The sequence below is a fragment of the Anolis sagrei genome, chromosome 10 (assembly GCF_037176765.1).
Source record: "Anolis sagrei isolate rAnoSag1 chromosome 10, rAnoSag1.mat, whole genome shotgun sequence".
Classification (NCBI taxonomy): domain Eukaryota; kingdom Metazoa; phylum Chordata; class Lepidosauria; order Squamata; family Dactyloidae; genus Anolis; species Anolis sagrei.
Genome location: NC_090030.1, coordinates 13979482 through 13994234, shown reverse-complemented (window position 1 = coordinate 13994234; position 14753 = coordinate 13979482). Strand labels below are relative to the sequence as shown.

The following is a 14753-nucleotide window of genomic DNA, read 5'->3' as shown; positions in this document are numbered from 1 at the left end:
GTCAAATGCAGTTAGGGTGCTTCACAATTATTTTTAAATTATATTTAACTTCATTAAGACAGTCAGAACAATAAGACAGCTGATTCCAGTATTATTATTTTTTAATGGAACCAATGAGGGTCATCTTCAGAGTTGGACAGAAACATTTCAGAGCAGGCACTCCTTCCGATAATCCTAAACTGGGTTCTTGTGGGTTTTTTCGGGCTATAGAGCCATGTTCTAGAGGCATTTCTCCTAACGTTTCGCCTGCATCTATGGCAAGCATCCTCAGAGGTAGTGAGGTCTGTTGGAATTAAGACAATGGGTTTATATATCTGTGGAATGGCTGGGGTGGGGCAAGGAGCTCTTCCCTGCTGCAGTTAGGTGTGAATGTTTCAGCTGATCACCTTCATTAGCATTTGAAGGCCTGCCTGAGCCTGGGAAAATCTCTTGCTGGGAGGTGTTAATCTGTGCCTGGTTGTTTCCTCTCTGTTGTTTTGTTGTTGTAATTTTAGAGTTTTTTAATACTGGTAGCCAGATTTTGTTCATTTTCATGGTCTCTTCCTTTCTGTTGAAATTGTCCACATGCTTGTGGATTTCAATGGCTTCTCTGTGTAGTCTGACATGGTGGTTGTTGGTGTGGTCCAGCATTTCTGTGTTCTCAAATAATATGCTGTGTCCAGGCTGGTTCATAAGGTGCTCTGCTATGGCTGACTTCTCTGGTTGAAGTAGTCTGCAGTGCCTTTCATGTTCCTTGATGCGTGTCTGGGCAATGCTGCGTTTGGTGGTCCCTCTGTAGACTTGTCCACAGCTGCATGGTATACGGTAGACTCCTGCAGAGGTGAGAGGATCCCTCTTGTCCTTTGCTGAACGTAGCATTTGTTGGATTTTCTTGGTGGGTTTGTAGATTGTTTGTATGTTGTGTTTCCTCATCAGCTTCCCTATGCGATCAGTGGTTCCCTTGATGTATGGCAGGAACACTTTTCCTCTGAGTGGATCTTCATCTTTACTCTCGTGGTTTGTTCTTGGTCTTGCAGCTCTTCTGATGTCTGAGGTGGAGTATCCATTGGCCTGGAGAGCCCAGTTGAGGTGGTTCAGTTCATCTTGGAGGAGGTGGGGTTCGCAGATCTAAACTGTTTAGATTTATGATGTTTATGGTCCGCCAGCACTTTGATTTTATTTACCATATTTTCCGGCGTACAAGGTGACTGGGAGTAGAAGACGACCCCCAACTTTTAAAGATAAAATACAGAGTTAGGGATATACTCAGTGTTTAAGACTACCCCTCTTCCAAAACTATGCCCCCGCTGCCCCCGCCGCTCTCCGTTCAAGGACCTCCTCCACCATCGCCACTCACCTCCTCCGAAGGCCACTGGGCTTGCCTAGCATCAATAGGAGCATAGTGTCTAGATCTAGGGAAGTCATGCTTCACTTCTATTCCACCTTGGTTACACCACACCTGGAATATTGTGTCCAAATCTGGGCACCACAATTCAAGAAAGATATTGACAAGATGGAATGTGTCCAGAGGAGGGGGACTAAAATGATCAAGGGTCTGGAGAACAAGTCCTATGAAGAGGCTAGGAGGCTAGGACACGGAACAATGGCTTCCAACTGCAAGAAAGGAGATTCCATCTGAACATGAGGAAGAACTTCCTGACTGTGAGAGCCATTCAGCAGTGGAACTCTCTGCCCCGGAGTGTGGTGGAGGCTCCTTCTTTGGAAGCTTTTAAACAGAGGCTGGATGGCCATTTGTCAGGGGTGCTTTGAATGCAATATTCCTGCTTCTTGGCAGGGGGTTGGACTGGATGGCCCATGAGGTCTCTTCCAACTCTAGGATGCTATGATTCTGTTTTTTTTAAAAAACTTTTACTGGATTCGTTTGCAACTGAGCTCTCCTAACTAAAATGGTTTTCTTGTCATTTCAGAGAGTGAAGGTGCAGGAGAAGGGCTGAAGCCTCAGATTCTTTGGTCAGTCTATTTCAACATGAGGGACTCGTCCAATATCAACAGGGCTTCCTATGACAACTTGCCCTCCAATGTCTACGTTTGTTCTGGGCCAGACGGTGCTTTGGGAAATGACTGTGCCGTCAAGCAGGTAAAGGGAATCTCAGATTTATTTTTTTCAGATTTGTCTTAACATTTATAAGAAAAAGGAATGATGTGCCTCTGATCAAGACTTAACTTTGAAGGCTTGTTAAATTCTTTCTTGAAGAAATAGTCAGTTATGTTATCGATCATTTTAAAATGGCAGTGGATAGTGAGATCCAAGCATCTGTGGGTTAAGCCTGGTGAGAAAAAGAAGCCAATATTCCAGAATAAATCTCACCAAGTTGATGCAGAAGTCACCAAAGTATTTATTTATTTTCAGCTGAAAGTGATGCCAGCCTGCAGTAATCCACCCAAAATAAGCTGAGATACATTTTACAGCAAAACGCATTTTTATACATGTCAGATTCAAAGTTCCCACCGCTCCCAGCTTGACCCTGCTTGGCCGTAATTGGCCAAGCCTGGATGACGTCAATGAGGTCTACCTCCATAGACAGTAGTCTGGCACGCTCTAGCCAATGAGAGGGCGACGCTTGCCTCCGATGTAGATTTCCCTCCGTCCAATGATGAAAGAGGGGCTGGCAGTCCCCTGAACAATAATTGCAAGAAATGACTTGTAATGGGAGTAATTATCCCTGGCATGAGAAAAACAATGGACCTGATGGGTCCCCAGAACCTTTATTGTCCCCTTATTTATTTATTTACGAACATTTATATGCCGCCCTTCTCACCCCGAAGGGGACTCAGAGCAGCTTACAAATGTATTTATTTATTATTAATTAATTTACTATATTTGTATACTGCCTTTCTCAGTCTGAAGGCGACTCAAGGCGGTTTACAGTCAGCAACAATTCAATGTCCCAACACCATAAAATACAATTAATAACATTGGCATATAATGTTATATAATATAATAACATTGGCATATAACAATATCAATAAAAATAAGGTATATGTATATATAATATATTATATTATTAGCATTGCACAATATTAGTATTATATATTACTATATTGTACTATACCACTATAGTCATATTATTAGTAATATTACATGTAATATGAAATATAAAATTATTATATTGTATTAGTAGTATTACATTTTATTTCATTATAATATTATCAATATTATATGTGTATATAATATATTATATTATTTGCACAGCACAATATTACTATTCTATATTACGTATATTGTACTATATCACTATTCTGTAATAATATTAGTAATATTACATTTAATATAAAATATATAATTATTATATTGCATTATTATTAGTATTATATTGTATTACCTTATAATATTGTCAATATTATGTGTGCATACAATATATTACATTATTAGCACAGCACAATATTACTATTATATATTACTATATTGCACAATACCACTATACTGTAATATTATTAGTAATATTACATGTAATATGAAATATAAAATTATATTGTGTTATTAGTATTGTATACTGTAATATTATTAGTACTATATGTAATATGCAATATAAAATTACTATATTATATTATTAGTATTGTATACTGTAATATTATTAGTAATATTGCATGTAATATGAAATATAAAATTATTATATTGTATTATTAGTATTGTATACTGTAATATTATTAGTAATATTACATGTAATATGAAATATAAAATTATTACATTGAATTATTAGTATTGTATTGCATTATAATATTATCAATATTATATGTGCATACAATATATTCTGTTATTAGCACAGCACAATATTAGCATTATATATTACTATATTGTACTATAACACTATACTGTAATATTATTAGAGATATTACATGTAATATAAAATACATAATTATTATATTGTATTATTATCAGTATTATATTCTATTACATTATAATATTATCAATATTGTATGTGTATATAATATATTATATTATTAGCACAGCACAATATTAGTATTATATATTACTAAATTGCACTATACCACTATACTGTTTATGTTACAATTGTTTTTAATTGCCCTGTGCTTGTCTCGTGATGTTTTGTATTGATGTTGTTCACCGCTTTGAGTCGCCTGAGGGCTGAGAAAAGCGGTATATAAATAAAGTAAATAAATAAATAATACTGTCATATTATTAGTAATATTACATGTAATATAAATATATAATTATTATATATTATGTATCAGTCTTGATTGAATCTAGTGCCTCGAGCACTGGACTCCCAGAAAGTATTGTCCATCCTTGGAAGGATAAGTGTTCACTTGCTGGGAATAAGAAAGGGGAAAATGACTCTTCCTTGGAAAAACAGTGGCATGGTTTTCCGTGACTGCAAACGCCATACCAAATGGTAAATGTCACATATTGTCCAAACAGCAACACAAAGGACAGTAGGTCCTCAGGGCTCTGGTAGTCCTCTGTATCGCCTGGGTCTATGAATCCAATCATATGTAAACAAAGCCTGGCAAGATGTTGGCTGATCTTCCCAGGCCAGGAGGATGTAGGCAAAACGTAACCACAAGGCTAGGCTGGCAGCTGCTCCAATAATTTCATAAGGAGATATAACAATATAGACAGGATTATGGAAAAGGGATTTTTCCAAGCCTCCAGAGAAATGAGCTGAATTTTTCAGGGGAAAAAAAGTTTCTTAGGATATGCCCTAAAATAATCCAAGGGGTTTTCCTAGAACTCCCCTCTCTTAACGCACCGCTGCTCTGCTCAAACTATTGTAATTTTTCTTTTAAAAAATCATTTATTAATATCATAGAAGCCTTATGCTTCCTAGAAGCCTTTGATCTTCTTTTATCCTCTTAATGGGCAAATTATTGCCTTGTAAAACAAAATTAAGACTACTATTAGCCTTTGAAAAATACAGATCAGATGTGAGACTTTAGGCTGTCTCAGCTGTTCTTTAAAAAGCACATTGATAATGTCTGGTTTTTTTCTTTAAAAAAAACTGCAGCTGCTTAAAAATTCTTGCATATATTCTCTGCAGCCTGAGTCATTTAAAAATTGATGGCTTCTGAGCTTCATGAGTTGAGGGCCCAGGCTGAGAGGCATGGCTTTAATATCTTTTATACACTTGTAAGCCACCTCTCACAGTAAAGCTACACATGTCGCATTGTTTGTGATGCTGAATACTCTTTGGGTTGTTGTAGTTTTTTTCGGGCTATATGGCCATGTTCTAGAGGCATTCTCTCCTGACGTTTCGCCTGCATCTGTGGCAAGCATCCTCAGAGGTAGTGAGGTCTACCTCTGAGGATGCTTGCCATAGATGCAGGAGAAACGTCAGGAGAGAATGCCTCTAGAACATGGCCATATAGCCCAAAAAAAACTTCAACAACCTAGTGATTCCGGCCATGAAAGCCTTCGACAATACTTTAAATACTCTTTATTTATTTATTTATTTATTTATTTATTTTTGGGCATTTGTATCCCATCCTATCTCGACCTCCGCAGAGGGACTCATGGCGACTAACAACCGACACAGCACAGTGCCAACAACAAAGTAAAACAAGCATAAATACACATATTATAATACAACAGATCTAAAAATATATATTAAAAAACCAATACGCCAATTTAAGTCGTCATCCTAAAAACAGTCCCTCATCGTCCATTAAAACAGTGTCTTTGCCAGCAAGTCAGTCTATCCTGCAAATCCTTGATCCCACAGTCAGAATTTCAATTTCTTTCGAATGGTCAGAAGTGATTGAGCATATTTGATCTCACTAGGGAGAGAATTCCACAGCCAAGGAGCCACCATGGAGAAGGCCCTGTCTCTCGTTCCCGCCAAACACGATTGCAATGGTGGAGGGACTGAGAGCAGGACCTCTCCAGACGATCTTAATGTCCTAGGTGGTTCGTAGAGTGAGATATGTTCAGACAGGTAAACTGGACCAGAACCATTAAGGGCTTTATAGGCTAAAGCCAACACTTTGAATTGTGCTCAGAAGCTAATGGACAGCCCGTGGAGCTGGCGTAGCAAGGGCGTTGTGTGCTTCCAATACCCCACTCCCCTAAGCAACCTGACTGCCGAGTGCTGGACTAGCTGATAGCTTCCGGACATTCTTCAGAGACAACCCCACGTAGAGTGCATTGCAGTAATCTATTCGGGATGTGACCAGAGCGTGGACCACCATGGCCAAGTCTGACCTTTCAAGATACAAGCGCAGTTGGTGCACAAGTTTTAATTGTGCAAATGTTCCTCTGGCCACATTTCAAACTCTGCTTTTCAAATCCAGGGAACTCCAAAAAGCTCAGCTTTGTTGACAATGTTTCTATAGCGGTTTTCTCTTGTTTATAATCTTTTATATTGTCGAAAATCCATGAAAATGTTCAGTTTTCCTAGGTGTTTACAAATCAGCAAGCAGTTGTGATGTGTAGAAATTAGTAACAGTGCTGTAGAGTTAATAATATTAATATTAATAATTTTGTTTATTGATGAGCTCTCTTCATGGCTTGAGATGGGGCACAACATAGTTAAAATACATTATTATACTCAATAATTATTAAAACACATATTAAAATACATGGAATTGCTTGGAAAGGAATGAAAATTCCTGGATCCCAGGCCATGATTTTGACGCCATATGATATAAATTCCTTGCTGAAATCAAACAGATCTGTATCAGATTTGTACTTGGGAGGAAGGTTTTTTGGGAATCCCTTATATAGATATCATTTTGAGTTCCATGTTAGAAGACAAGTAAGATGTGCTACATATACCAGGCATGTGCCAGATGCAACCCTCTGGACAAGTACCTCATGCCCTACTCATTTTCCTTGTCCTCTTGGCATAAGAATGGTGGGTGGGAGTATTCCTCAGGAGGTAAAATGGCAGGAACAAGGCAAAAATTTCTTTACTAACAATATAATATATTGTATATACATATAATATTATAATGTAATACAATATAATACTATTAATAATAATACAATGTTATTATTATATATTTATATTACATGTAATATTACTAATATTAGAGTATAATGGTATAGTGCAATATAGTAATATATACAACACTGATATTGTACTATGCTAATAATATAATATATTGTATATATATACATCTTGTAAGCCGTTCTGAGTCCCCTTCGAGGTGAGAAGGGCGGCATATAAATGTCGTAAATAAATAATTAATAAATAAGGATATAGTGGCGTCATACAGGGAGCATACCACCCCCCTGTTTTGTCACCTCCACTGGCTGCCAATCCAATTCCGAGCACAATTCAAAGTAGTGGTCTTCACCTATAAAAACCTATTCGGCTCCAGTCCAGCGTACCTGTCTGAACGTATCTCCTTCTACGTCCCACCTTGGAGTTTAAGATCTTCTGGGGAGGCCCTGCTCTCGGCCCGACCTCTGTCTCAAACACGTTTGGCGGGGCCGGGGGACAGGGCCTTCTCGGTGGTGGCCCCCCGCCTGTGGAATTCACTTCCCGTGGAAATTAGGTCATCACCGTCCCTCCTTACTTTTAGAAAGAAGGTTAAAACGTGGATGTGGGACCAGGCTTTCGGACAATTAGGTTAAAGGACAATTAATAATGTTTGACTATGGCTTGGAAGTGCATTTAGATAAGTTAAGCAGAGTACTAAATAATATATGGCTAGTTAAATAGCCACCAGACTGATAATAGTTCAATGGAATGTAAGTATACTGTTTAAAATTTTTATGTCTTAATGTTATGTTTTTTAACTGTTATAATTGCTGTTTGCATTTTATGACGCGGCATCAAATTGTTGCAAATTGGAAGCTGCCCTGAGTCCCCCTAGGGGTTGAGAAGGGCGGGGTAAAAAGGTTCGAAATAAATAAATAAATAAATAAATAAGAACTGTGGATAGTTGACCCATGAAGAAGTCAACCCAATTTGTGAGTTAATTCCAAGTGGAGTAAAACCATTGATTCAACTGTTAAATGGTGCATCACATCAGTGCCATTTATTCAATGGATGTATTCTAGTCCAAACATGGGGAAACTTTGGCTCACCAGGTGTTTTGGACTTCGGCTTCCACGATTCCTAACAGCCAGTAGGAGTTGAAGTTCAAAACACCTGGAGGGTCAAAGTTTGCCCGTGCCTGCTCTAGTCAGAACTAACTCACAATAGGATTAAGTCTTTAATCATCAGAACAAGACAAGAAATCTTGTGTCTTGGAACATAATCTTACAATTCCTCCCTGACTCATAGCTTTTTGGATAGAATCCACATCACTGAAGCTCTCAAACTCTTATTTGTAACTCTGGTAGACTGTGAAATGAGTAATAGGAATAAGATGGGAAATACGACATTTGTTGGGATGCAAAAATTAGGAGTAAGATGGGAAATACAACATTTATTGGGGTTATTTATTTCGTATCAAAAGCATTGTATAAATAAGTATAAAACTGATAAAAATAGAAGGTGTGCAGGTGGCTAAATATCTTTTGACCAAAAACGGGCAACAGCAATGGCATTGTCTGTAACCTCCAACAATTCCTCCTCTGTACATGAGGCAGGGCATAGTTGACAAGCATACAGATGCGGAGTTGTCTGTTCTCCTCCAGTCACATAAGGCGTGGGATTCTTTTAGGTAGTGCCATTTTGCCAGGTTGTCTTTTGATCTGCCCACTCCACTTCTGAGTCTATTCAGGGACTTCCAGGTTGCCCATTCTTGGTTTGCCCCTGGAGGAAGACCCTCGTGGGGGGGGGGGGGCATCCAGTTGGGATTTCCTGATCTATTAGGGTGCAATATGAGTATATTTTGGACAACAAGATGCACCTAGGTCATTGTCACCTGTGCCTTGTGGAGCTGCCATTGAAGATGTGGCTTCAGTTGGTCATCAAATGAACTACATGGTTCCTTTCTTCCCCATCTCCTTCCTTCCAAATAGGCTGAAGCCATTTTTCAAGAGATGTTCCCCCAGGAAGAATTCTGTCCACCACCCCCAAACCCAGAAGATATCATCTATGATGGAGATGGTTCTCAACCAGAGGATCCTGGATTTGGAAATCCATCAGCGGACAAGCCGGAAACTGTACCTGAGAAGAGCACTGAAGAGAAGGAAGAGCCGCCTGAGGGATTATGTGATGAGAAGGGCCATAACTAAACCTCTGTCATTATAGACATTGAGTAAGGTTTAGTCATTTCAGAAAGGTGACCAACTGCTTGTCATATAGTTCCAGCAGAACATGACAAAGGTGCTTAATTGCTTGAGTTCAAATGGGACGGGATCTTGTCTCCCGTCCCATGCTGAGATGTATTACATGCTTGTCTCATTTCTCATGGAAATACATGTTACCAATTTGTAAATAAGTTCCCCTGTTCCGGTTTACTGAAGTAGGTTTGGTTTTCTTTGGAAAGTGATGGGGGGGAAATCCCTATTCCATCCCTAGAAACAGCTCTTTGGGTGGATAAGAGCAAGCCGTGGCCAACAGCATTCTGTTTTAGTTGCTCTCCCAGGAGATGTTCACCAGAAGGAAAACAAATTCAGGTATTTGTCTGCCATTTTCTTTGTCTTGCTGTGCAAAACGTCACTGAAATGGCTTTGAAGCTCTGCTGCTGTCATACGCTTGCTAGAAATACACAATAAAATGGATATTCTTGCCTTCTTGGAAATGTTTGTCTGGTAGCTCTTTAAAATGTAAAGACTTGTTAAATCTTGTTGAAAAATATGGCTTTCTTTGTCACTGATGTTTATCATTTAGGAAACAATTTTCCTGGTTATTCCTTGACATTTTGAATGTTACAACATATGTACAAAGAGCTCCCCAAAACTGGAGGGCCTTGTTCTTCTCTTTCTCTGGATTTCTTCTGCTTGGTGCATCTAGAATCTGTGTGTGGATTGTAACTTCAGTTTGCCTTCTGACTAGTTTGGTTGCATGCGAGGCTGACCTAAGTGGGAATTGGTTGCTGTGAGTTTTTCCAGGCTGTATGGCCATGTTCCAGAAGCATTATTTCCTGATGTTTCACCTGCATCGATGGCAGGCATCCTCAGAGGTTGTGAGGTCTGGTAATTGGGGTTTATATATCTGTGGGATGTCCAGGGTGGGAGAAAGAACTCTTGTCTGTTTGACACAAGTGTGAATGTTGCAATTGGCCTTTCAAGCATGTGGACAATTTCAACACAAAGGAGGAAACCATGAAAATGAACAAAATCTGACTGCCAGTAATAAAAAAGTCTAAAATCAGTAAATAAGGAACACCATTCAGCAAACAGGTTGTACTGGTCCATTTAGCAAGAATACTGGGGTGGTTTGCCGTTGCCTTCCTCAGGGATCGCGCTTGGTCTGACCTCTCTGCCACGACCGTCCCGTCTTGGGTGGCCCTTCACGGTTTCGCTCGTGACATCATTGAGGTGCTCAAGCTCCAACGCCACAACAAAGCGGCGATCCTTTATTGGATCCTTTGATGGATGGTATCCTTGAAGTGACTGGATTGACCTTGATGGAGGTGAGGGTGGCGGCAGCTGACAGGGAGCTCTGGCGTGAGCTTGTCCATGAGGTCATGAAGAGTCAGAAATGACTGAACAAATGAACAATAACAACAACATTCACAAAACAGAGGAATTCCAGGCATGAATCAATCAGAGCCAGCTAGCACCTCCCAACAAAGGATTTCCCCAGACAGTAAGCCGCCAGACCTTGAAGCTGAAAGTCTATTCAGTGCTAATCAAGATGGTCAATTGCAACATTCACACCTGCCTCAAACAGACAAGAGTTCTTTCTCCCACCCTGAACATTCCACAGATATATAAACTCCAATTGCCTAGTTTCCAACAGACCTCACAACCTCTTAGGATGCCTGCCATAGATGCAGGTGAAATGTCAGGAAAGAATGCTTCAAGAACATGGCCATACAGCCTGGAAAACTCACAGCAACCCAGTGATTCCGGCCATGAAAGCCTTCAACAACACTAAGTGGGAAAGCTGGATGGAGAAACGGGATGTGAACATGATCTTCCTGTGTCTCAAATGATCCTGGTGCCTTCCTTGCATACATGCCGAGAGCATGAAGGACAGAAGCTCACCGGTGTGGAAGGGGCCTTGTGAGCTGCGTGAATTTTCAGAAGTATACTATGCACCTTAGACCTGTGGTTCTGAACCTGTGGGTCCCCAGATGTTTTGGCCTTCAACTCCCAGAAATCCTCACAGCTGGTAAACAGGGATTTCTGGGAGTTGTAGGCCAAAACACCTAGGGATTCACAGATTGAGAACCACTGCCTTAGACAATATTAAGGAAACAGTATTCCACATAAATCTACAGCTAATTAATTTTTTAAAGTGAAAGAACCAAGTGGGAAAGGGCTCATCCTATTCTCATCCTCAGCAAACACATCTAAAATTGGGGCTCATTCAAAACACATTTCTAATTAGGACTATTTCTCAAAAAAAAAAAACAACAACCTTGAAACAACAATGTATGGATTTCTGAGCAGAAAGTAGCAATGTGGAACAAATATGCAAAGGCCATTCAGTAGAGGGAAATGAGAGAAGCCAATGGTGATGAGGTTATGTTGTGCAGGAGTTCCTTTGGAGGGTATGATGTGCTCGGATATGAATTGTTCCATTAAATGTCTCTGAAGAACTGGGTTTCCAGGTTCAGAAATGGAGCAGAATTAATGTCAACATCAGTGGGGTCCAAAGGCAAGTTTACACCGGCCTCAATGTTGAAGAATGCAATATGGTGGGTGGCTCTTACAAAAAAGCAGGACAGTTCCCTGAGGTATCTGTTGAGGTGGGCCAACTTGGATGGTGAAGTCCTTCCTGATGCTGACGATGGGCTAAAAGATAGGCTTTACCTTTGCAGAAGGAGTGTCCTCCTGGAACGGTGGTTCTCAACCTTCGTGACCCCAGATGTTTTGGCCTTCAACTCCCAGAAATCCTAACAGCTGGTAAACTGGCTGGGACTTCTGGGATTGTAGACCAAAACATCTGGGGACCCACAAGTGAAGAAACACTTTGCAGAAGGAATGTCCTCCTGGAACAGTGGTTCTCAACCTGTGGGTCCCCAGATGTTTTGGCCTTCAACTCCCAGAAATCCTAACAGCTGGTAAACTGGCTGGGACTTCTGGGATTGTAGACCAAAACATCTGGGGACCCACAAGTGAAGAAACACTTTGCAGAAGGAATGTCCTCCTGGAACAGTGGTTCTCAACCTGTGGGTCCCCAGATGTTTTGGCCTTCAACTCCCAGAAATCCTAACAGCTGGTAAACTGGCTGGGACTTCTGGGAGTTGTAGATCAAAACATTTGGGGACCCACAGGTTGAGAACCACTGTCTTGGAGAGTCCCCATCTGCTTTATATAGGGCTGCATTATTCCATCCTTGCACTCGAGTGCTATAAGCCCCCCAAATAGTTGTTGTTGTGTGCCTTAAAGTCATTTGTGACGTATGGCAACCTTAAGATCAGTCTATCATGTGGTCTTCTTGGCTTCGTTTAGTGTTTTTGCCCTTGCTAAGGCTGAGATAATCTGACTTGTCCAATGTTTCCATGATGGTAGGTTAGCAACAATGCATTATATTTAACAGAGGTGGTATCAATACTGCATAACGTAAAGTAGGATAGTTCAAGAAGATATTAAGAATTCCACTATTATGACACACTATTGAGCAAATTCAGACTGCAAAGCTTAAATGTTGTTGTGATAGGTGATGATTCAGCTACTATGCAGCTCGGCCAAAGTTGTAAAATACAATTGCTTATTAAAAATGGTACGACCATTAATGATCAATCGCCCGTTTGAGAGGGAGAAGACTAAGCCTCGGCTCCCACGGTTCAGCTGTTCAGCTTGTGGTGACTTTGAGCGGCAAAAGACAATTTGCTCTAGACAAACACGACAAATTTGTGCGGCATAATAAAACGAGTGTGGCCGTATCGCTGGTAAACAATGTCTCCATGCAAACATTGCCGCTCAAATTCATTTTGGCTTTTTATGTCGTGCTTCTTGTGATGCCTGCAATTAAGCTGTTGTTTATGGTTGATAACGGAGAAGCTGACTCTTTTCATTTGCTCTTGCCGTTCCTATGCATAAATCAGAAAGCATGGATGTAGCTCCATTATGTTTGAATGTTTACAAAATCAATATAGGAGTCGCAATGTTCTCAAGGCCTTTTAGCAGCAAGAATCCTACCTGGACTTTTTGTTTTGTTTTGTTTTGTTTTAATTCAGAAACAACTGTTGCTGTATGAAAATTAAAGTTTTGTTTGCAAGAGGATTTCAGTGATTTCTTTATAGCAGTGAAGGTTGAAGCAGGATGATGGGTCACCTCAAATGTTTGCAACATGGAGATGGAACTGACAGTCAACAAAAGTCAGCTCCGTTCTGAGTAAACCTTTGGAGTTCATCAGTGCATTCGTCTAAAGTGATCAACAGAGTTTTTTTTATTTTAATCCAAATGATTTTTTAAAATAATTTTTACCAGCAAATATGTATAAAGAATTGGAGAAATTGAAAGTGTCTTCTCTTTGCTGCGCCATTGCTCTCTTACCTGAATATCATACAGTATATCCCACCTGAAATGGAGATCTCCCATCTACTTCTACCATCAATTTTTCCTCTCGCCCTGGTTTTGCTTTTTCCACTTTTAAGACTACTACTACTGCTAAGGTGGTTTTCCCCTGACATTAAGTCCAGTCGTGTTCAATTCTGGGGGTTGATGCTCATCTCAATTTCTAAGCCGAAGAGCCGGCATTATGCATAGACACCTCCAAGGTCATGTGGCCTGCATGACTACATGGAGCGCCATTACCTTCCCGCCGGAGCAGTACCTATTGATCTACTCATATTTGCATGTTTTCGAACTGCTAGGTTGGCAGAAGCTGGGGCTGACAGTGGGAGCTGTGCCAAAACCCTCCCCCTCCCCAAAACTTCTCTCCTCATTGGCTGGGAGGCAAGCATCCCAGCATGCAAGTTGCTTGCCTCCAAACACTGAGTCACTTCCCACTCATTTCCTGAGTCGGAAGAATAATGGCGAGAGAAGCTTCGGAAGGGCAAATAGGCTTCCGGTTTTCTTTTAAACTTTGAAATTGCTTCAAAATGGCAATTTTTTGTCTTTATTCCGAATTACGAAGATTCCGATGGTTCCTAACCATGCCTACTAGAAAGCATCCATTTCTGTATCCTGTTCACTTGCTATATGAAAGTCTCACAAGCAATTGCTGTGATAGTTGAGTTCACTATGCACCTAATTCCAGATTTGCATCTTCTGATCTTTCCTGTCCAATTAATGGGCCAAAAATGGTGCTGTCTTTTCTTCGTCTTCTCTTAATTTCAAGAGTTAACTCAAAAAGACTAAGACTTGCCTGGAGAGGGTGAAGGAAAAAAATGGCCTGTTGGAGAGGATATATTCAAAAGATAATATGGCTTTTCTAAAAACTGGTAATTTATCTATAGGATTATTAATCAAGTTTGAGAAAGATAAGGTTAATTGAATTTTTAAATGAGCGGCTGTGTTATCCTTCAAGCACCTTGGAGCTCATTCAATATTCACACCTTTTTCCTCCCGCTTGGAAGTGATCCGATAGGTTTGAATCTTTTAAAGTAATGTGTCTAAAATAAATGCCTCTTTCTCAGAGTAGTAGGATTCAGTTGGAGAGGTTCAGTCTTGCAGGTGAGTTGCCACATAGGTGAGTTGCCCCATTGACCACTCCATGTATAACATTTCTATTTAGGTAGAAGAAGGCAACAAAGTTCTCACTCAGTTAAAGGAAATTATACAGCCTGTTTTCAAATTACGAGGGTTGAATGAAAAGTAATGCCTCCACCTTCGT

At 40.1% G+C, this 14753-nt stretch overlaps 1 protein-coding gene across 1 annotated transcript in view; it reads left to right on the top strand.

Annotated features, from left to right (window-relative positions):
• Positions 1–9600, top strand: part of CHM (CHM Rab escort protein) — a 92169-nt gene extending 82569 nt beyond the window's left edge. The window contains exons 14-15 of the mRNA XM_060756276.2: positions 1908–2077; positions 8876–9600. Coding sequence (XP_060612259.2) covers positions 1908–2077; positions 8876–9091 — 386 coding nt within the window. The 3' untranslated portion in view covers positions 9092–9600. The remainder of the gene's footprint in view (positions 1–1907; positions 2078–8875) is intronic.
• The last annotated feature ends 5153 nt before the right edge of the window (positions 9601–14753 follow it).